Source organism: Dendropsophus ebraccatus, chromosome 3, assembly GCF_027789765.1.
Source record: "Dendropsophus ebraccatus isolate aDenEbr1 chromosome 3, aDenEbr1.pat, whole genome shotgun sequence".
Lineage (NCBI taxonomy): Eukaryota > Metazoa > Chordata > Amphibia > Anura > Hylidae > Dendropsophus > Dendropsophus ebraccatus.
The window spans coordinates 195,440,534-195,465,533 of NC_091456.1; the positions used below are offsets into that span (position 1 = coordinate 195,440,534).

Consider the following 25,000-nt stretch of genomic DNA (forward strand, 5'->3'; position numbering starts at 1 on the left):
TTTTGCTTTAGGGTGTGAAATAATTGTCCTTAAGTAAAACGTTGTAATAGTGTGTGATACCATTGGGCGTTTTTTGTACATTCAGGTTTGGGGTGGCCTTGTACATTGTACATCCGCAGTGAAAATTATCATAGAAGGAGGCCTCATGACTACATGGGGGGAGGCAGTGGCGGAATAAATGTACCCTGGACCCCGGGCTGTCCACCCAACCTGCCCCCCCCCCCCCCCCCGATCAATCCGCCCACATTATAATCCACCACTGCCCCCCACCCCAATGCTGTCCCCAATAAACATAATGTTTGGTCCCTTGCTGCACAGAGGATGTCAGGAGAGGAGGGGGCTGGTCTTATAGGGGAGGTCACAGCAGCACAGAGGATGTCAGGAGAGGAGGGGGCTGATCTTATAGGGGAGGTCACAGCAGCACAGAGGATGTCAGGTGAGGAGGGGGCTGATCTTATAAGAGAGGAAACAGCAGCACAGAGGATGTCAGGAGAGAAGGGTGCTAATCCTATAGGAGATGGTCCCCCTCTTCCCCCCTTATAGATGGTCCCCCTTCTCCCCCCCCCTTATAGATTGTCCCCCTTCTCCCCCCCCCCCTTATAGATGGTCCCCCTTCTCCCCCCCTCTTATAGATGGCCCCCCTTCTCCCCCCCCTTATAGATTGTCCCCCTTCTCCCCCCCTCTTATAGATTGTCCCCCTTCTCCCCCCCCTTATAGATTGTCCCCCTTCTCCCCCCCCTTATAGATGGTCCCCCTTCTCCCCCCCCTTATAGATTGTCCCCCTTCTCCCCCTCTTATAGATGGTCCCCCTTCTCCCTCCCCTTATAGATGGTCCCCCTCTTTCCCCCCTTATAGATGGTCCCACTTCTCCCCCCCCTTATAGATGGTCCCCCTTCTCCCCCCCTCTTATAGATGGTCCCCCTCTTCCCTATTCCCCCTTATAGATTGTCCCCCTTCTCCCCCCCTTATAGAAGGTCCCCCTCTCCCCTCTCCCTTATAGATGGTCCCCCTTCTCCCTCTCCCTTATAGATGGTCCCCCTTCTCCTCCCTTATAGATGGTCCCCCTCTTCCCCCCCCTTATAGATAGTCCCCCTCTTCCCCCCCCCCTTATAGATGGTCCCCCTCTCCCCCCCTTATAGATGGTCCCCCTTCTCCCCCCCTTATAGATTGTCCCCCTTCCCCCCTCTAAGATGGTCCCCCTCTCCCCCCCCTTATAGATGGTCCCCCTCACCCCCCTTATAGATGGTCCCCCTTCTCCCTCCCCTTATAGATGGTCCCCCTTCTCCCTCCCCCCTTATAGATGGTCCCCCTTCTCCCTCCCCCCTTATAGATGGTCCCCCTTCTCCCCCCCCTTATAGATGGTCCCCCTCTCCCCCCCCCTTATAGATGGTCCCCCTTCTCCCCCCCCCCCTTATGGATGGTCCCCCTTCTCCCCCCCTTATAGATGGTCCCCCTTCTCCCCACTTATAGATGGTCCCCCTTCTCCCCACTTATAGATTGTCCCCCTTCTCCCCCCCCCTTATGGATGGTCCCCCTTCTCCCCACTTATAGATTGTCCCCCTTCTCCCCCCCCCCTTATGGATGGTCCCCCTCCCCCCCACTTATAGATGGTCCCCCTTCTCCCCCCCCTTATGGATGGTCCCCCTTCTCCCCACTTATAGATTGTCCCCCTTCTCCCCCCCCTTATAGATGGTCCCCCTCCCCCCCACTTATAGATGGTCCCCCTTCTCCCCCCCCCTTATGGATGGTCCCCCTTCTCCCTCCCCTTAAGGATGGTCCCCCTTCTCCCCCCCTTATGGATGGTCCCCCTTCTCCCCCCCTTATAGATTGTCCCCCTCCCCCCCCTTATGGATGGTCCCCCTCCCCCCCACTTATAGATGGTCCCCCTTCTCCCTCCCCCCTTATAGATGGTCCCCCTTCTCCCCCCCTCCCTTATAGATGGTCCCCCTTCTCCCCCCCCCTTATAGATGGTCCCCCTTCTCCCCCCCCCCTTATAGATGGTCCCCCTTCTCCCCCCCTCTTATAGATGGCCCCCCTTCTCCCCCCCCTTATAGATTGTCCCCCTTCTCCCCCCCTCTTATAGATGGTCCCCCTTCTCCCCCCCCTTATAGATGGTCCCCCTTCTCCCCCCTCTTATAGATGGTCCCCCTTCTCCCCCCCCCTTATAGATTGTCCCCCTTCTCCCCCCCCTTATAGATGGTCCCCCTTCTCCCCCCCCTTATAGATTGTCCCCCTTCTCCCCCCCCTTATAGATTGTCCCCCTTCTCCCCCCCCTTATAGATGGTCCCCCTTCTCCCCCCCCTTATAGATTGTCCCCCTTCTCCCCCTCTTATAGATGGTCCCCCTTCTCCCTCCCCTTATAGATGGTCCCCCTCTTTCCCCCCTTATAGATGGTCCCCCTTCTCCCCCCCTCTTATAGATGGTCCCCCTCTTCCCTATTCCCCCTTATAGATTGTCCCCCTTCTCCCCCCCTTATAGAAGGTCCCCCTCTCCCCTCTCCCTTATAGATGGTCCCCCTCTCCCCTCTCCCTTATAGATGGTCCCCCTTCCCCCTCCCTTATAGATGGTCCCCCTCTTCCCCCCCCCTTATAGATAGTCCCCCTCTTCCCCCCCCCCCTTATAGATGGTCCCCCTCTCCCCCCCTTATAGATGGTCCCCCTTCTCCCCCCCTTATAGATTGTCCCCCTTCCCCCCTCATAGATGGTCCCCCTCTCCCCCCCCCCTTATAGATGGTCCCCCTCACCCCCCTTATAGATGGTCCCCCCTTCTCCCTCCCCTTATAGATGGTCCCCCTTCTCCCTCCCCCCTTATAGATGGTCCCCCTTCTCCCTCCCCCCTTATAGATGGTCCCCCTTCTCCCCCCCCCCTTATAGATGGTCCCCCTTCTCCCCCCCCTTATAGATGGTCCCCCTTCTCCCCACTTATAGATGGTCCCCCTCTCCCCCCTCCCTTATAGATGGTCCCCCTTCTCTCTCCCCCCTTATAGATGGTCCCCCTTCTCCCCCCCCCTTATAGATGGTCCCCCTTCTCCCCCCCCCCTTATAGATGGTCCCCCTTCTCCCCCCCCCCCCTTATGGATGGTCCCCCTTCTCCCCCCCCTTATAGATGGTCCCCCTTCTCCCCACTTATAGATAGTCCCCCTTCTCCCCTCCCCCTTATGGATGGTCCCCCTTCTCCCCACTTATCGATTGTCCCCCTTCTCCCCCCCCCCCCTTATGGATGGTCCCCCTTCTCCCCCCCCTTATAGATGGTCCCCCTCCCCCCCACTTATAGATGGTCCCCCTTCTCCCCCCCCCCTTATGGATGGTCCCCCTTCTCCCTCCCCTTAAGGATGGTCCCCCTTCTCCCCCCCTTATGGATGGTCCCCCTTCTCCCCCCCTTATAGATTGTCCCCCTCCCCCCCCCTTATGGATGGTCCCCCTCCAACCCACTTATAGATGGTCCCCCTTCTCCCTCACCCCTTATAGATGGTCCCCCTTCTCCCCCCCTCCCTTATAGATGGTCCCCCTTCTCCCCCCCCCCTTATAGATGGTCCCCCTTCTCCCCCCTCCCTTATAGATGGTCCCCCTTCTCCCCACTTATAGATTGTCCCCCTCCCCCCCCTTATAGATTGTCCCCTTCCCACCCCCCTTATAGATGCCCCCCCCCCCACACAACACAACACAAATAAAAAACAAAAAACACAGCTCACCTGCCGTCCGTTCCCCCGTCGAGCCTCTCTCTTTCTGCGGCCTCCGGCTGATGTGCGGCTGCCGGGGGTATCCCTTCCTATCCCCGGCAGCGAGTGCATCAGAGAGCTCCCCATGTGCCGGAAGTCACAGCCACAGGCGCACAGGGAGCTCTCTGATGCACGCGCTGCCGGGGATAGGACAGGAGACCCCCAGCAGCCGCGCATCAGACGTGGCTCTGCAGTGGCGGATTATAATGTGGGCGACATGGCGCCGCCCAAACCGCCCATATTATAATCCGCCACTGGGGGGAGGTATCTGGCTGCATGGGGACATATCCTGCTCTGTGGGATATATCCCACCTGCTTCTCCGGTTTACTGACGGCCTGCTCAGCCAATCAGTGCACTGTCCCACTGTAATCACTGATTGGATGAGTGGGCTGTCAGTGAGCCGGGAGCCAGAGAAGCAGGTGGAAGTACAGGCAGGTAAGCAGGATCTGTTAAGGGCCGACAGCTAATTTGGTACATTGGGAGAGGTACATTGGGAGAGGTACATTGGGAGAGGTACATTGGGAGAGGTACATTGGGAGAGGTACATTGGGAGATAAAAATCCTCTGTGAGAATGCCGAGCCATAGGCCATAACAGTGCAGAGTATCGCAGTGGATTTTGCTGCAAAATGTACACGTGAATCTACCCTGAGGCAATGTTATTAAGGGTTGGCATCCTTGGGGGTACTTGGGGGCTGGAGCATCTCATCGCATGGGGGTACTTGGCTTGAAAAGGTTGAGAAACACTGTTGTATATAACCAAGCTCTGTATATAACACTGCCAATGTTGTATATAACCAAGCTCTGTATATAACACTGCCAATGTTGTATATAACCAGGCTCTGTATATAACACTGCCAATGTTGTATATAAGCAGGCTCTGTATATAACACTGCCAATGTTGTATATAACCAGGCTCTGTATATAACACTGCCAATGTTGTATATAACCAGGCTCTGTATATAACACTGCCAATGTTGTATATAACCAGGCTCTGTATATAACACTGCCAATGTTGTATATAACCAGGCTCTGTATATAACACTGCCAATGTTGTATATAACCAGGCTCTGTATATAACACTGCCAATGTTGTATATAACCAGGCTCTGTATAAGACTGCTAATGTTATATATAACCAGGCTGTATATAACACTGCCAATGTTGTATATAACCAGGCTGTATATAACACTGCCAATGTTGTATATAACCAGGCTGTATATAACACTGCCAATGGTATATATAACCAGGCTGTATATAACACTGCCAATGTTGTATATAACCAGGCTGTATATAACACTGCCAATGGTATATATAACCAGGCTCTGTATATAACACTGCCAATGTTGTATATAACCAGGCTCTGTATATAGCACTGCCAATGTTGTATATAACCAAGCTGTATATAACACTGCCAATGTTGTATATAACCAAGCTGTATATAACACTGCCAATGTTGTATGTACCAGGCTGTATATAACACTGCCAATGTTGTATATAACCAGGCTGTATATAACACTGCCAATGTTGTATGTACCAGGCTGTATATAACACTGCCAATGTTGTATATAACCAGGCTGTATATAACACTGCCAATGTTGTATATAACCAGGCTGTATATAGCACTGCTAATGTTGTATATAACCAGGCTGTATATAACACTGCCAATGTTGTATGTAACCAGGCTCTGTATACAGTCTGATCACATGACATCTCAGTTTGGCTATTTTTTGGTTAATTTCGAATGTGCATAAACTACAATTCATGTGAACAGTGAAGAATTGTCGGGGTGTATAGTGTATAAAGGGTATATAGTGTATAAAGGGTATATAGTGTATAAAGGGTATATAGTGTATAAAGGGGTATATAGTGTATAAAGGGGTATATAGTGTATAAAGGGGTATATAGTGTATATAGGGCTCCTGGCGATTTCCCCTTAAACAAAAAAAAAAGATGCATAGATTGGCCTCCTGGGCACTGGGAACAAATTTAATTATCACACTGACACCTTATACCCGGGCAGCGCTGGCTACAGGGATTTCCCTTCCCTGTCCGGCCGTGGCCACTAGTAATGGTGATCACCGCTCATGGTCCTGCTCTGTGCTATCTGGGACTGCAGAGCTTACACAGCAATTCCCAACAGGAAGATAGGGGGCAGCAGAGAGACACAAAGACTGTAATCTACATATACTCAGCACTGTACTTCCCCTATCAGCCCTGTAACCAGAGAACGGACGCTTCCCATCACATCTGCCAGGAACAACTGCGACTAGAGAGCCGGGTAAGTACACGGCTCCTGTACAGCTCTGCTACATACACATCACACACACAGCTCTGCTACATACACATCACACACAGCTCTGCTACATACACATCACACACACAGCTCTGCTACATGCACATCACACACAGATAGCTCTGCTACATACACATCACACACAGACAGCTCTGCTACATACACATCACACGCAGACAGCTCTGCTACATACACATCACACACAGCTCTGCTACATACACATCACACACACAGCTCTGCTACATGCACATCACACACAGATAGCTCTGCTACATACACATCACACACAGACAGCTCTGCTAAATACACATCACACACAGACATCTCTGCTACATACACATCACACACACAGCTCTGCTACATACACATCACACACACAGCTCTGCTACATACACATCACACACAGACAGCTCTGCTACATACACATCACACACGCAGACAGCTCTGCTACATACACATCACAGCTCTGCTACATACACATCACACACAGCTCTGCTACATACACATCACACACAGAAAGCTCTGCTACATACACATCACACACAGCTCTGCTACATACACATCACACACAGCTCTGCTACATACACATCACACACAGCTCTGCTACATACACATCACACACAGCTCTGCTACATACACATCACACACATATACAGCTCAGCTACATGTACATTACACACATATACAGCTCAGCTACATGTACATTACACATATATACAGCTCAACTACATGTACATTACACACATATACAGCTCAGCTACATGTACATTACACACATATACAGCTCAGCTACATGTACATTACACACATACAGCTCAGCTACATGTACATTACACACATACAGCTCAGCTACATGTACATTACACACATACAGCTCAGCTACATGTACATTACACATATACAGCTCAGCTACATGTACATTACACACATATACAGCTCAGCTACATGTACATTACACACATACAGCTCAGCTACATGTACATTACACACATACAGCTCAGCTACATGTACATTACACATATACAGCTCAGCTACATGTACATTACACACGTACAGCTCAGCTACATGTACATTACACACATACAGCTCAGGTACATGTACATTACACACATATACAGCTCAGCTACATGTACATTACACATATACAGCTCAGCTACATGTACATTACACATATACAGCTCAGCTACATGTACATTACACATATATACAGCTCAGCTACATGTACATTACACACATACAGCTCAGCTACATGTACATTACACACATATACAGCTCAGCTACATGTACATTACACACATACAGCTCAGCTACATGTACATTACACATATACAGCTCAGCTACATGTACATTACACATATACAGCTCAGCTACATGTACATTACACACATACAGCTCAGCTACATGTACATTACATATATACAGCTCAGCTACATGTACATTACACACATACAGCTCAGCTACATGTACATTACACATATATACAGCTCAGCTACATGTACATTACACACATACAGCTCAGCTACATGTACATTACACACATACAGCTCAGCTACATGTACATTACACATATACAGCTCAGCTACATGTACATTACACACATATACAGCTCAGCTACATGTACATTACACACATACAGCTCAGCTACATGTACATTACACATATATACAGCTCAGCTACATGTACATTACACACATACAGCTCAGCTACATGTACATTACACATATACAGCTCAGCTACATGTACATTACACACATACAGCTCAGCTACATGTACATTACACATATATACAGCTCAGCTACATGTACATTACACATATACAGCTCAGCTACATGTACATTACACACAGGGCTCTGCTGCAGGCATATATAACACACATACACAGTTCTGCTCCACACACATCACACACACAGCTCTGCTGCACACACATCACTTCAGCTCATCCAGCACAGCAGAGTCCTGCATACACTGAGCAGCAGCCCCTGATCATGTGACTCTTCCTCCATGTAACTGATCACATGGCTGTGACATCATGGCAGGTCCTGGAAGCACAGGGGAAGCACACGGCTCCTGTCCGGCTCTGCAGCTGGAGGTACAGTATATATGCATGTGGTGTCTCTGGTTCTTTATCAGTTGATCTCGCTCTATGAAATTATTTTGGGGTGTAATTTTATTTTTTTTTCATGACACATTTTCAGGAACAAAGAACTTGGTCCGGGTTCACACTGCATTTTTCCTGTCTGTTTAATCTGTACGTTTAACGAAAAACCTCATGTAACTGTTCTAAATTATCTTCTTTCCATTCAATAATCTACAGTATTGGATCATGTGCTCAAGGTCCTGATTGACCCATCAACCATGGAGAGAGACAGGAAGAAGATGGCCGAGAGGATAATAACCCTCACCCTACACATACTCTTCCTGCTTACTGGGGAGGTGAGGGATTCTGGGAGTGATGTCATCATGACATCATTCTTATCTATGGAATAACAGATGGATAGGACTGGGGAGGTGAGGGATTCTGGGAGTGATGTCATCATGACATCATTCTTATCTATGGAATAACAGATGGATAGGACTGGAGAGGTGAGGGATTCTGGGAGTGATGTCATCATGACATCATTCTTATCTATGGAATAACAGGTGGATAGGACTGGGGAGGTGAGGGATTCTGGGAGTGATGTCATCATGACATCATTCTTATCTATGGAATAACAGGTGGATAGGACTGGGGAGGTGAGGGATTCTGGGAGTGATGTCATCATGACATCATTCTTATCTATGGAATAACAGATGGATAGGACTGGAGAGGTGAGGGATTCTGGGAGTGATGTCATCATGAGATCATTCTTATCTATGGAATAACAGATGGATAGGACTGGGGAGGTGAGGGATTCTGGGAGTGATGTCATCATGACATCATTCTTATCTATGGAATAACAGATGGATAGGACTGGGGAGGTGAGGGATTCTGGGAGTGATGTCATCATGACATCATTCTTATCTATGGAATAACAGATGGATAGGACTGGAGAGGTGAGGGATTCTGGGAATGGATGGAGTGATAGTAATGTGTCTCTCCATACACAGGGTTACACAGTAGTGAAGAAGTCCTCTAGTGGGCGCTGTGGGGCCCCTGGGTGTGAAGGATGGGGAAGAACCCTGAGCCCAATCCCGGGGCCCCTGATACATGAGGAAATGGAGGAAGAGAAGATCCTAGAAGTCACCAACAAGATGGTGGAGCTGCTGAGTGGAGAGGTGAGACTGTGGCTGCTGGGAATGCTGGGACATTATACAGTAACACCACTGGAGGGGTGGGGGGGATGACTGTGTGATCATTGTGTGTGTCAGGTTCCTATAAGGTGTCAGGACGTGGCGGTCTATTTCTCCATGGAGGAGTGGGAGTATGTAGAAGGACACAAGGATCAGTACAAGGATGTGATGCTGGAGGATCAGCAGCCCCTCCCATCAGCAGGTAATAGACAGGACTATATACACACCTCCTCTCTGTATTATCTGGATGGAAAGAATGAATTCAGTCTCTGTATGTGTTCCCTCCAGTCAGATCCAGTAAGAGAACAGCACCAGAGAGATGTCCCCGTCCTCTTCTCCCACAGGATCAGGATCAGGTAGATGGAGATGTTCCCTATGATCTGTACATCCCACCTGATTTCTCCTCCTGTCTGATGACTTTTACAATATTTCTCTCAAATCTTATGAATCAGGGGGAAGATCTGGACTATACTGATGGTATAAACATAATAGTAAAAGAAGAGACAGATGACAGCAGTGATGAGCAGTATAAGGAGGACATCACTACAGGTAAGCGCCCAGGTGGAATATTATAAGCTGTGTGTCCTGTCAGTCTTCTCTGCTGTATATCCCCCCATACAGTGATACCATTATAGGACATAACACACACTGTGCATCTATAATATGGACATGAAATACATCTAAGTGGAAGAGGCCGACATCTACATCATGCGCTGTCACTACTTTGGGGCTGTGATACTAATAACTCCTATTAGGTTACAGTAGATGCACTACTGTCTGAGTTTACAGATAGGCCGCGGTGGAAGCACAAGGCCGAGGAGGAGGTCAGGCACCAGAACCACCTTGGGAGGGTGAGCATGACCGCTATGTGGAACACCTCCCTCAGTACTCCACAACATCCGCCATCACCATCAGATATGGCAGGTATTGGCAGGAGGCAGAATGGGGAGTGAGTACGTGTCAGCCTCCTGGGTCCTCCTCGTTTAATTACTGAGTTTCAAAATTGGACACCTGGCCAGATCTCGCCCTCTATGCCTTGGAGGTGCTGGCCTGCCCTGCAGCAAGTGTTGGCCGGACCTGGCAAACCTCGAATTGTAACACTAGCGAAGACTGAGTTTAGTGAAATGTATTTCCTGTCTATCGGATCAGTTGTCAGTTTTGATTCTGGTTCAAAAGAGTTTTCAATGTTTGGAAATCTCCCGATCAGAATTTACACAGTCTCCATAGTTCTCTCCATTGCTGAGATATAAGCCTGTTTATTATTAAAAGGAAAAAAAAAATCTATTATGCAAATGAGGCTCATGTGCCCAAGGGGTGTTCCCCTTCAAGACAAGAGCCAAGGTAAGTCCGGCCCATGTCCTTTATATGGATTAAAGAAACGTATTCCAGCAGTCCAATAAAATCTGATTCCGGCCCGGTGAGTGTGACGCTTTCACCGCACACAAAGATCCTAAACCCGATCAATTTAAACTGTGATGGCGGCATCCAGGAGAGATACAGCAGAGATGTCATGTACACACCGGCCAGGGTGGCGCCCGCACAAACTACAGGGGGGAGTAACATCCGAAACACATCCTGTCATTTTAATTTTCTTACAATCTGCAGCTACCCACGCTGGCCAGGTGAGGGTGCCAATACACAGTTCACATTCAGTCAGCCGGGCCCTGTCATTAAGCTTAGACTGACTAACATGACAGGTGAGAAGTTGTGACTTTACGGATAAGATGCTGCACAAAAACCTATGAACATTTCTAAGATAAATAATCTCTTTTCTATTGGCAGATGACTGTACCTGGAGATCAGAGGGAAATCTGATTTATACAGAGATTAATGTAGATGATTATATCACACAAGATACACATGAAGACCATTCTATTACCCCAGATATACCCCCAGCCCCTCACAGCAAAGATCTGTCATCTCATCCTTCTATACCAGTCCCATCTACTGATTCATCACAGACTGCTAAGAAAAATAAGGAGAAGCCATTTTCATGTTCAGAATGTGGGAAATGTTTTATTCAGCAACTGAATCTCATTCTAAGTCAGAGAACTGCCAAAGAGAAGCCATATTCATGTCAAGAATGTGGAAAATGTTTTATTTGTAAATCATATCTTGTTAAACATCAAAAAACTCACACAGGGGAGAAGCCATTTTTATGTTCACAATGTGGAAAATGCTTTGCTGGGAAATCATATCTTGCTCAGCATCAAAGAATTCACACAGGAGAGAAGCTGTTTTCATGCCAAGAATGTAAAAAATGTTTTTCGCGAAAATCAAAACTTACTGAGCATCATAAGATTCACACAGGAGAGAAGCCATTTCCATGTTCAGAATGTGGGAAATGTTTTACTCAAAAGTCAGATCTTGTAAGACATCAACGAATTCATACAGGGGAGAAGCCATTTTCCTGTTCAGAATGTGCAAAATGTTTTTCCCAAAAATCAGATCTTGTAAAACATGAAAGAACTCACACAGGAGAAAAGCTGTTTTCATGTTCAGAATGTGGGAAAAGTTTTACTCTGAAATCTGGACTCATTGAACATGAGAGAACTCACACTGGAGAAAAGCCATTTTCATGTTCAGAATGTGGAAAATGTTTTACTCAGAAATCACATCTTATTACACATCTGAAAATCCACACAGGAGAGAAGCCATTCTCATGTTTAGAATGTGGGAAATGTTTCTCTGAGAAAGCTAATCTCATTGCCCATGAAAAAACTCACACAGGGGAGAAGCCATTTTCATGTAAAGAATGCGGGAAATGTTTTACTGCGAAATCAACTCTTGTTAAACATCAAAAAATTCACACAGGGGAGAAGCCAAGTCAGATCGCTGAATGATCAGTCAGACGTCTGTTCTCCAGAAAGCAGATAGAAGCCGGATACCACAGCTATGTATTCCCCATGTACAGAGGAGATTTGGCGGTAATACAGATATCATATACCGCAGCTCCAAACTTCTCACCAATTGGTAACAAAATGTTTCTTCTAAACCTTAGTCTTGAGAGGAATGAGTTAATCCATCCAAAGTTTGAAGGAAGATATAACAGGATAAAATAGAAGAAAAATAAATTCTTTTCTCATGAACTTTCCTACATGACTGAATCCTGTTCAAGGACATACAGCTGGTCCACCGTCTGTTCCCAGCAGATAATAAATGTTATTTTAGAATTCACATTCTCGTAAGCAGATAACAAATGTTTTTGTATTAGCATCCTTATGTATGTATCAACATCCTTATGTAAACAATTTTAATTGAACATTTAATCTTATTGTATATCCATATCTGTCAAAATATATCCGTAGTTATTCATTCTTTTGAAGTTGATGACGTGTATAGTGTATGACTTTGCATTTTACATTCATATCCATTGGTTTTTCCTGTATAAATAAAGGTGGGTTCTCAGAGATGGGGGCACACACCAGACTTGTTTGCAAGATACGTAGTCTGTGTCCTCATTCTAAGTGCATGGTGTGGGAGAGGGGATCCGGACCCATTCTCCAACTCAATTAGGAGACAGCCAACAACAGTAGGCCTTCTTTGGGAAGGCACCTCGACATTATTGGCTCCCGAACAGGGACACGCCCATTACATCGGGAGATCGGATGACCTACACTGCTGTACCAGGGGAGAGAGAGGTGAACAAGGAGACCACAAAACCTGGCCAGGTAAGAGTAAAAAATTTGTTTGCTCTTTTCTGTGCTCTCCTCCTTCACATCTTTTCTCACCTACCTCTGCAGAGTAAGTTATCAAAGTGAACTCACGATAGGCGTGTCAATTTGAACTTTGTTCTCCTCTTGTTGGCTGTTCTATATCTGTTTGTCCTAACCTGTGAGGGATAGTATATAGTAGGCGAAGAATTGCTCATTCAGGCTAAAACTGTTACCCAGAGCCCGGCCGTGGTTGTCACACAGATCCTCATAAACACGGAGCGTTGTGCAGTGGGAACAGTGCCAGTGCTAAAACCACTTTGGAATGAGCCTAGTAGCCTAACTATACAAGGACGCTGGACAGTGGTCTGGTTGTTTCCAAGGGAAAGATCTGTAATATGCTAATTACTGTCCTCTGTATACTTGGGGTAACTTGTTTTGCAATCTACATAGCAGCAAGAGTGTATTTCAACATAAGGAAAGGAAGCCCTGAACCGTGGAATATTCTAAGTCCCAGCTTTTGGTAGTGATCCGTGGTCATAAGTGTACAGGACACAAGAAAGAAAATCATCAGTTGATCATTCTGGGTGCCTCCTGTTATACGATCACGAAGTAACATAAAATGGGACAAACAGAATCAAAAGGGGTTTCTGCATCCCACATAGTGACCTGCCGATATGGCAAAGAACAAGCAAAAAGGGCAAAAGCAATGTTGAAATATTTTAACATCCAACACGATGCTGTTTTTAACCCCAATACTTGGACGAAAGTCCAAGAAACAAGGGGAGGATTAATAATTGATAATGGATGGGAAATGACAGTTACCCATATGAAAGATCTATCTCAACAGGCAAAAGACCAACAATGGATGTATGACTGGACAGAGGGAACCTGGGATATAACCCAGAGGGGAGATAACAAAAAGGGACCGAGCCTTACTTCAGCTCCAAATCTCCCCCCTTCTTACACAAAAACAGTAAACGGACCCCCGGGATGGGTATGTTTCAACTGTGGTCAACAAAACCCAGACTGGGAGGACACTTGCCTGGCATGTGGGGCACACAAGCCTCATCCTGATTCTTTGCACCCTGTGATTGAGAGAAGGGCATTTATTAAGGAACCAGTAGATCCTAATAATCCTGATGCTCCACGAGATTACCAACTAAGGACATTTGATGAATATAAACCCTGGCAACCTGGGGATCAAATGTCCCTGTTACAGAATGCACCAAATCCTGGAATAGCTCCTGTTAGTTTCTGGAGGTACCTAAATCAAATTCAAGGTACATATAGAGCCGCTTGGATAGACATGATGGATCTTTGTAGAATGAAAATGAGCCCGGTTCAATTTTCCCAACTCCAGGCACATATTGGCAATCGTGCACCTCATGACATAAGGTCAATGGCATCAGGACAACAGTTTATGCCACATTTAAATGCTTTTTGCCAAATGCAACAGAGACAAAAGGGATCCGCAGGACCAGTAATACAAGGTCCTCAGGAATCAGTGACTGACTATTCTTTCAGACTAAACCAGTCATATCAAGATGAGGGACTGGATATACAAGATGCAGCAGTCAGAAGATTGCTAGCAAGAGCTTTCATAGATGGTTTAAGACCCCCAATTGCAGATAAACTGAAATTATGTTGCCCAGAGTGGAGACAGGCAGATAATGTGGATGATATGATTACAAAAGCATGTGGAATCCAATTGGATTTGCAAGAAGGAAAACAAAAAAGAGTCGTGGTAGCTGTGGCCAATGAACAGCAACCTGGCCAGAAACCAGGGAGAGGTCCCACTTGCTACTATTGTGGTAAGATAGGACATGTGATCAAGGAATGCAGAAAAAGAAAACGGGACAATAAAGAAGGAGAAAAGGAGGAGTCAGAGCCAAAGAGACAACAATGACTATATGTGGCAGAGGATAAAGACACTAGAGGACCATTTGTCAAAATACCCATACAAGTCTCTGGAGTTCAAACCCAAGCTCTAGTAGATTCAGGAGCCTCAAGATCAATGATACCCTCTGATAAGTTGTCTCCCAATGATATATCAGATGATGCAGTGAGTGTAGCTGGCTTTGATGGTCAACTACAACAAATTTCTCTTACCCACCCACTAAAAACAAAAATAGGTCCACATATATTGGTATCCAGATTTCTTGTGGGTGGATCTGGGACAATGGCACTTTTGGGTGCTGATCTTCTGTCCCGCCTGCAGGGGAACATACAATATATGGAAGATGGGAATGTTATGTTGAAAATTCCCTCAGACCTACAACCTGAGGCACTGTGTCAAATACTCAGCCTTGAAGAGCAGAATGACAGCATTCCTGCTACTTCACAGTCTACACTCCTTGATTCCTTACCTCCCATTTTATGGGCTAAGGATAAAATGGATGTAGGAGACATGCCAGTAGCACCAGTAAAAGTGAAATGGAAAGAAAATATCACACTGCCTCAACTTCAACAGTACCCTCTTAACTCTGCTCAAGAAAAGTCATTATCTGAGCAAATAGAACCATTGTTGCAAAGGGGGGTACTGATTAAATTAAAATCTGCAGCCAATACTCCATTATTCCCTGTTAAAAAGAAGACCATCAAGGGACAACCAACTGTTTACCGAATGGTTCATGACCTCAGAGCTATAAATGCAATACTGGAACCCCTTACTCCAGTAGTCCCAAATCCCCATACGCTGCTCAATCAAATACCATCTGGAACACAGTACTATACTGTCATTGACTTGGTCAATGCCTACTGGTCAGTGCCATTGCACCCTGATTGCTACCACCTGTTCACATTCACACATAAGGGTGTCCAATATGCGTGGACGAGATTGCCACAGGGAATGGTTCATTCGCCAACTTTGTACTCTGCAGCAATGGCATCTGTCCTAGAAGCCTTTCAGCTGCCACCAGAGACAGTGCTCTTACAGTATGTTGATGACTTACTTCTTTGCTGTCCGACAAAAGAAGTTTGTGAAAAAACAAGCATGGAATTACTGAATTTCCTTGTTACAATACACTGCAAAGTGTCCAGAGACAAATTACAATTTGTCCAAGAGAAGGTCATTTTTCTAGGACATTGTCTATCAGCTGGCCAGAAACATCTGAGTCCAAGTCGCATACAAACTGTACAGCAAGCTAAACCTCCAACCAATGTGAAGAAGCTTCGTGCTTTTCTGGGACTCGTATCTTACTGTAGGCAGTGGATACCAAATGCTGCAAAACTAATGCAACCATTGTATGACTGCACAAAAGAAATTCCTTTCAAATTTCCAGCAGAAGCGGCAGCTGCATTTCAAACTCTCAAGCAAGAATTGTTGAGAGCCCCTGCCTTGAGTTTGCCAAATTACGGGTATCCTTTCTTTCTCTTCATCAGAGAAATAGATGGGTACGCTTTGGGAGTCCTTACTCAGAAACATGATGGCAAACATAGACCTCTGGGGTACTATTCAGTCAAATTGGACTCAGTGGTCAAAGCAGCTCCCACTTGCCTAAGGACTGTTATATCAGTACAAATCATTGTGGATAAAGCATCAGATGTATCTCTAGATTATCCTACCACCATTCTCACTACTCATGACGTCTATGCCATACTAACACAGGTCCAAACTAAGCATCTGTCAATGGCTAGACAAGTCCGTATGCAATGTGCACTTCTCCTTCCTCCTAATTTCATCTTTCAAAAACTCACAAGTCTAAATCTGGCTGAACTTCTCATATTCACAGATTTGGACAGGGGGGAAAAGGACAGTGACAATGGTGAAGAAACACTTGAAATCATGGAACACGACTGTGCTGAACTAATAGAAGCAGAGTCACAACCTATTCACAATATTTCAAGAATCCCATTGCCAAATCCTGTGCATGAATTTTTCATTGATGGCAGCAGGTTTGCTGATGAGCATGGCAAATTCCATACTGGATATGCTGTGGTAACCCTGCATGAGACAGTGATATGTGGCCCTTTGCCGCCAAGCTGTTCTGCCCAGGTCGCAGAATTAACAGCACTGAAAAAGGCCATAGAACAAGCAGGAGATGATGCCACCAATATCTACACTGATTCAGCATACGCACATGGCGTAATCCATGACTCAGGCCACATTTGGGCAGTGAGAGGGTTTCTGACTGCAGCAGGAAACCCTATTAAGCATGGGACTCTGATCAAAGAACTCATAGAGACAGCTGCAAAAACCAGAGATCTTGCAGTGATAAAAGTGGCTGCTCACACACGAGCAGATACCAAGGAGGCCAGAGGGAATGATTTGGCCGACAAAACTGCAAAGAAAGCAGCTCTTCTTCCACTAGAACCTGATGAAGAAGTGGATACTGTGAGTGATCAAACAGAATTACAAAAAGTCATTCAGTCTATGACGGAGGAAGAGCTTGACGAATGCACAAGAAAAGGGGTGTTGGTGGATGGAATATGGCATATTGAAGGGTCACCAGTTTTGCCAAAAGCCTGGTTTCCAACCCTTTACTCAGCCTTACATCTACCTAGCCATGTCAGTGCAAATGTGATGTTGCAACAAAGCAGAAAATTCTGGTATGCACCAGGATTCAGGCATTATGTGAATGAACGCCTAAGGGTATGTCACATTTGCCAGGCCAATAACCCTGGACAGACAGTAAAAGTCCCACAAAAACATTTACCAAGGGCTTATTATCCCTTTCAGAGACTTCAAATTGACTACATCCAGATGCCAAAGTCTGGTCCACATGAGTATGTACTTGTCTGTGTGGATCTCTTTTCTGGATGGCCGGAGGCATATCCGGTAAAGTCAGCCAATGCCAGAAATACAGCAGCTAAGATTGCTATGGAACTGGTTCCAAGATTTGGCCTACCAGAAGTCATTGAATCAGATCGAGGAACGCACTTTACTGGTCAAGTGTTCCAAAATGTGTGTCAAGCTTTGGGTATAGACTCAGCACTACACACCCCCTACAGGCCACAGGCCTCAGGAAAGGTGGAGAGGCTGAATGGTACCCTTAAGCTGAAAATACAAAAAACAATGCAAGAGACACATAAACCATGGCCACAGTGCTTACCAATTGCTTTGTATTCAGTGAGAACAGCCCCTCAGGGCAAGACTAAACTCTCTCCATACGAAATATTGTTCGGGCGGGCACCGCAGTTGGGGTGTTATCTACCACAGCAGTTGGAAATGAATTGCGATAACCTATCTGCATATGTTATCAGTTTGCAAAAGCAACTAAATAATAACCATTCTCGAGTTTTCTCTTCCCTTCCAGACCCTGAGGCTGATACTGGAAGCCATAAATTACAACCTGGTGATCTTGTCTATGTAAAGAAGCATACTCGAAAAAGTCTTGAGCCCAGATTTGATGGTCCATTCCAAGTGCTTCTGACAACGCCTACATCTGTCAAGTTGGAAGGAAAGGAGACATGGATCCATGCCAGCCATTGCAAACTTGCATCATGATTTTGATCCTGACTGGGTCAAGTGTATCCTTGTTAAAAAACTCTGAGTTTCGAGAAAACATGTTACTAACACATCACAAATTACTTAACATGGAATTAAATGTATCAGATTGCTGGATATGTACCCACTCACCAGTGACTGCTTCTTCTCTAGCGTATTTGGCTATACCTGTCCCGTTTGAAGAATTCCTTAATTCAGACACATGTTGGGATCAGAGAGCTAACAACGACACACAGTATAGCAGTCAATGGAATGTTAGTGTACCAATTCCAGTAGTGGGATGGACATCACCCCCATGGTGGGCGGGAGCTTTAGTATCCATAACTAAGTGTCACCACCAATATTTAACCTTCAAAGGAGGTAGTTGGGTAAGAAGAAATTACACACAAATTGTGCAAGTAGGAGATATTCCTCTAGAGGGAGTAAAAATAATATTCAACAGAACGGAGAATAGTGTGGGGACTTCAGATGCATGGAAACCATCTCTATTAGAAAGGAAAATTCTAGACCCTGAATGGAAGAGGGCATCCCTATTTAAAGATGGTAATGAGACCACCTGTATGGATGAGATAGATAATTTATGGTGCAATGAATCCTCTGAGTATACGCCATTCGCACCCACCTGTGGTAACCCAGATGCTGGATATTGTAGCCCTTTGGGACAAGATCCTGAGTGGTGTGCAATAAAGAGTGTAATCAAATTGATTGATCTTGCCCATCATCTAGTTTTACAGCATTCTCACCTATGGGACCTCCCAGGAGGAGTGTATTGGGTCTGTGGAAGGAACGCCTACAAATGGCTCCCTGTGGGGATAAATGGTACCTGTACAGTGGTAAGATTGACACCTGCTACCTTTATAGTACAGACTGACGACCTCCCAATAGGTAAGATCCCTAGACATTCACTGACAAAAAGGGCCAAGGACAATAAACCGCGACACAATGGAAGACCTCATCTAGTACAGATGTCAGCGGCCAACACATTTTTTAGTACTTTATTTCTGTATCTTATGGTGATGCAAACTTGGGACAAATTAGTTGAAGCCACAGACTATTTAGATGATCAGATATTTGACATACTGGATATACTCAACACCTCAGTAGCAGTGCAGAGGCGACTTATGGTAGTTACTAACCAGCACACTGTGGTGCTTGATTTTCTGACTGCTGCTCAAGGGGGGATGTGTCAGGTAGTTGGCCCTACATGTTGTCATTATGTAAATGATCAGGGAATAGTGCAAATCACAGCAGGACTGGATAAAATTGCACAACTAAGGAAAAAACATGATGAGACGATTTTGGCAGACCAGGATAAATGGTGGTCAGGGGCATTAGCTAGCTTAAATCCTGCAAATTGGTTCAATGGTATGGGAGGATGGTTCATGGGAATACTACAAACAGTTTTTCAGATCATGTTGTTTCTTTTATTGGTCTATTGTGTAATCAAAGGATTATGCTGTTGTCAGCAAGTTACAAAGACTAAATCTTATACTCTATAAGTAATGATGTTTGTTTCTTTTCCTTCTAGATTGGCGTTATGATAAGGAAATCTCTTGGAGGAGGATATGCCCATGTGGCTCTAGGTGATGGTGTTGGACCCAGAAGCATCCGCACCCTGACAACCCGCGGTCAGAGAGTGTTTAGGGTACATACTGGGATTTAATCCTGTCCAGGACCCAGATTTCTTCATCATCGCCAAAAAGGGGGGACACTGAGAGGAATGAGTTAATCCATCCAAAGTGTGAAGGAAGATATAACAGGATAAAATAGAAGAAAAATAAATTCTTTTCTCATGAACTTTCCTACATGACTGAATCCTGTTCAAGGACATACAGCTGGTCCACCGTCTGTTTCCAGTAGATAATAAATGTTATTTTAGAATTCACATTCTCGTAAGCAGATAACAAATGTTTTTTAGCATCCTTATGTATGTATCAACATCCTTATGTAAACAATTTTAATTGAACATTTAATCTTTTTGTATATCCATATCTGTCAAAATATATCTGTAGTTATTCATTCTTTTGAAGTTGATGACGTGTATAGTGTATGACTTTGCATTTTACATTCATATCCATTGGTTTTTTCCTGTATAAATAAAGGTGGGTTCTCAGAGATAGCAGAACACACCAGACTTGTTTGCAAGATACGTAGTCTGTGTCCTCATTCTAAGTGCATGGTGTGGGAGAGGGGATCCGGACCCATTCTCCAACTCAATTAGGAAACAGCCAACAACAGTAGGCCTTCTTTGGGGAGGCACCTCGACACACCTGGGCCAGCTGATCGTATGAGGGACTCCTTCTCCTACCGGGAGAACTCTGCACCGTCCTTATAGTATTTCCTATTCTGTTATTCTCCCTCTGGATCTGTTATAGAGTATTACAGAACCAGGAGGGGGGCAGGGGTGTCTGGAGTATCCTTGATCCCTAGAGGAAGGTCCTAACAGCACTGACCCCTGGAGTGGTAGAGGACGCTAGAGGACTACTAGGACGGGAGGAGAAATAGAGGAGCCGGGAGGAGATGGGTAAGGTGCAGATTTGACGGGGGAGGGAAGTAAGGAAGTCATTGGGATGGACCTCCAAACAGATGGTATGTCAGCGTGTAGGAGAGGATAAGGTTACAGGGTGTAGAAAGATGTTGGAAACTCTGGGAATGTCAGGAGAAGATGCCCCCAACCCCCAAACCTGGGATCGGGTGAGAGTCCAGCAAGGGGGAGTTATAGAAGACAATGGATGGGATAGCATGGCCTCAGCCTGGGAACATGTAGCCAAACAGATGGAGAGAGAAGGTGATTGGGAATATAACCCTAAAGATGGAAGATGGATACAGGGAAAAGCTCATGGCGCCTTCCAAATGCTGAAAGCTCGTATCCTACCACGGGTGTTACATATTTATACACCCTACGCAAAAGCCTGTACTTATTGTACTGTTGTGGTGATGAAAGAAGTACTAAAGTTCGCCACTAGATGTCGCTATATTTTATATGTATATGGAAGCTGCACAGCTGAAGGATTGTAAAGGGTTATTGTTTTCCTGTTTGTCTCCTGAATCTGTAGACCAGTAGGAGTCTCCCTCCTTTCTACTTCTGTTGCACTCTTTCACCCACTTACAGCGCACCTTATATGCTGGGAGGAAGTAAGTCACATGGGTGGAGGAGGAGGATAGAGTCTTTTGTCCTGGACACTGTGGAAGACAAGTGCAAGCTAGGTAGCTCTCCACAGTGGTCGTATCTGGGCCCTGGCCCTCTGCCAGGTCCCCGTACCTCAAGACAGTCATAGCTAGTACCCCGTATGGGAAGGACACAAGACAGTACACTGCTAGCAACTTCTTCACTAGTAATGCTATACAGCACTATGCACTGTTAAACTCCTCTTAAGAGAGGAGAAGCCAGAGACAACCTCAATCCACGCCGAGGACAAGGAGAAGTCACAGAGCAGGACAGTATCCACCAAAGCCACAGAGCTAGGAACTGATCCAGACAGAGCAAAGTTGCAGTAAGCCTAGGAACTCTGTCTTGCAGCACTGGTGTCAGCAGGAAACCCTCAGCATTCCGTTTAACCCAGGTAACAAGATCTGGGGCCTGTGTCACCCATTAGGAAGGTTCAGCCGTGTCTAGTGGGCATAAGGTGGTGTGAAGACGAATTCAAAGTCAATACACAGGCACAGGTGACTCTCACGGCATCCTCCTCTCTGCTTCTTGTATCACTCAGCACAACTATATCCTACACTGCACTTCTACTACAGATCTGGTCGTTGTATTGTAAAGTATTTATTGGGAACTTTGTCAAGTGTGTTTCAAGTGCTGTATCTGAAGAAACCTTATATTGTTGAAGCTGTATTACCTGCTGCACATTTACGAGTAGTAACCGGCTCAATTATATTCAAAAGACTCTGTGATTATTCGCAACCCACCAACACAGCACACTCGGCAACCTTGGGACATTCTCCCCTACTATCCGGGGGGGTCATTACACCACTCTGGCCATCCGTGATCACACTATCCCAAGGGACCCTGTAGCAACCCAGCAGGACACTGACCACAGGGGAAAAGGGTACAACTGGCCTTCAAAACTAAAAGCAGGAGTGCCATCTCACCTGTGCGCCCTCCAGGCACTGGTGAGACAACACCACAAGGTCTGGCTGTATCTCGGCCATCCACCCCCGGAGTGGTGTCACACCTCAACACCTAGCAAGTGACCGGCCGCTCCTCCGATATAACATCCCACCGGGGGTACACCACATATAGAGGTAAAGCAGCTGTCATTGACTCTTATTGGGAGTGTACAGTAGACTCTGGGGTGCCCTACACTGGGATTTTAGAGGACTGGTGCAAAGAGAGACAGAGGTCTGCCTCCCTCCCCGATGTTGTACAAGAAGATAGAGAGACAGCAGAGAACATTGGAGGGAGGATGTGGGCAGCTTATCATGACCTGAGGTACCAAACTAATGTAACATGTTTCCTTCAGGGACTGACAGCTTACATACGGGAAGGGGTTAAGGCGGCCATATTGGGATGGAGAACCCATACTGGGATGGAAGTTCTTCTGGCAGCCGCAAAAGGCATAGAAGCCGACGCTGCCCAGAAGGAAAGGGAAAAGAAGACAATGTCCGTAAAGGTAGCAGTAGTCAGTAACCCCAGTCAGACCAGACACCACCCCCCCCCCCCCCCCGCAGGGAAACTAAATGCTACAATTGTGGGAAAATCAGGGACATTAGGAGAAATTGTAGAGCCCGACCACAGACCAACCCCCATGAAGGTCCGGCAACCCCGTACTGGCTGCTCCTGCAAAGGGCGCCCCCTCCTGCCTCAGAGCGGTCACTGCCGTCTCTTTATTAGTAATAATAATTTTAGTTGTATAGCGCCAACAGATTCTGCAGCGTTTTATTATACACAGTACAGAGGATACAGTTACACATTACAAAACGAAATAATTAGAATAAGTGAATAATAGAAATCAACGAGAAGTGAAATATTCTAAAGCTCAAAATTCGATTCGAAGGGACGGTGATGTTCAACTATTCGATTGAATATCAAACCTTATTAATTAAAATCTATGGGGAAAAAATGCTGCCCGTGACTTATTAAAGCAGCTCAATTACCACCGTGCCAGCTGTGTCTCATCATCATCGCTCATGGTTTCACATGCAGATTGCCGGCCCACATCACCAAATTCCCCAGGACATGGCGGATGCTCCAGTGTTTAGACATCACTACACACCAAATCCTCAGCTAGCTCCTGGGATTCTTGCTGTATTTAACCCAAAGAACCCAAAAAGATCTCCTGGGAGTGGGGCAAGGGCGGGTGACTCTGTTGGTGAGATTGGGCAGGTTGGGAGGAAGGAGGGTCAGAGTGAGGTTCCTGCAGTCCAGACTCTTGGCTAGCAATGAGACTGGACTGTGTGGTGGAGAAGTGACTAAAGTGTTATCCGTCATCCATCTTGCCACCTGTTCCTGCTGCTTGGGCCTCATCAGTGGTGTACCCCCCCCCCCCCAACCCGCCGCTTAACTGTCTGATGAAGCCAGGGATGCTGGATGAGCACAATGCTGGCTGCCCCTCACCAACACGCATTGTATCCCCACTGGCCTCACCGCGGCTTGTGCCCTCCTCCCCCAGCATTTCCGAGCCCTTGTCCTCGTCCCTTTGCGCAGGGTGCAATGAATGTAGGCGCTGTTCTCATGATGCCAGTGCGCTCCTAGGGCCTCCCCCCCCCATATTATTTGTTTAAAACAGGCACCCCCCACCCCCATGGGCCCACCACCACATCACATAAGCTATAACACCGCTCACCCCCATGGACCCACCACCACATCACATAAGCTATAACACCCCCCACCCCCATGGACCCACCACCACATCACATAAGCTATAAGACCCCCCACCCCCATGGGCCCACCACCACATCACATAAGCTATAACACCCCCACCCCCATGGACTTACCACCACATCACATAAGCTATAACACCCCCCACCCCCATGGACCCACCACCACATCACATAATCTATAACAACCCCACCCCCATGGGCCCACCACCACATCACATAAGCTATAACACCCCCACCCCTATGGGCCCACCACCACATCACATAAGCTATAACACCCCCCACCCCCATGGACCCACCACCACATCACATAAGCTATAACACCCCCCACCCCCATGGGCCCACCACCACATCACATAAGCTATAACACCCCCCACCCCCATGGACCCACCACCACATCACATAACCTATAACACCCCCCACCCCCATGGACCCACTACCACCCCCATGGACCCGCCACCACATCACATAAGCTATAACACCCCCCACCCCCATGGGCCCACCACCACATCACATAAGCTATACACCCCCCCACCCCCATGGACCCACCACCATATCACATAAGTTATAACACCCCCCACCCCCATGGGCCCACCACCACATCACATAAGCTATAACACCCCCCACCCCCATGGGCCCACCACCACATCACATAAGTTATAACACCCCCCACTCCCATGGGCCCACCACCACCACATCACATAAGCTATAACACCCCCCACCCCCATGGACCCACCACCACATCACATAAGCTATAACACCCCCCACCCCCATGGACCCACCGCCACATCAC

The 25,000-nt window shown here is 46.7% G+C and overlaps 3 protein-coding genes across 4 annotated transcripts in view; 2 read left to right on the forward strand and 1 right to left on the reverse strand.

The window, feature by feature from the left end:
• The window catches only part of LOC138786760 (zinc finger protein 84-like), a 790,489-nt gene that overhangs the window by 335,392 nt on the left and 430,097 nt on the right, over nt 1-25,000 (reverse strand). The gene's annotated exons all lie outside the window — the stretch shown is intronic.
• Nucleotides 1-25,000, forward strand: part of LOC138786801 (oocyte zinc finger protein XlCOF22-like) — a 348,549-nt gene that overhangs the window by 267,443 nt on the left and 56,106 nt on the right. The window lies entirely within an intron of this gene.
• LOC138786781 (gastrula zinc finger protein XlCGF57.1-like) lies at nt 9,574-12,699 on the forward strand. The gene is made up of 2 exons (XM_069963828.1): nt 9,574-9,831; nt 11,065-12,699. The coding sequence occupies exons 1-2, from the start codon at nt 9,696-9,698 to the stop codon at nt 12,123-12,125; spliced, it is 1,197 nt and encodes a 398-aa protein (XP_069819929.1). The 5' UTR covers nt 9,574-9,695; the 3' UTR covers nt 12,126-12,699.

Coding starts and splice junctions, on each gene's coding strand:
- LOC138786781 (XM_069963828.1), top strand. CDS start 9,696: ATGACTTTTACAATATTTCTCTCAAATCTTATGAATCAGGGGGAAGAT. Junction 9,832..11,064: donor TAAGGAGGACATCACTACAG/GTAAGCGCCCAG, acceptor TTCTATTGGCAG/ATGACTGTACCTGGAGATCA.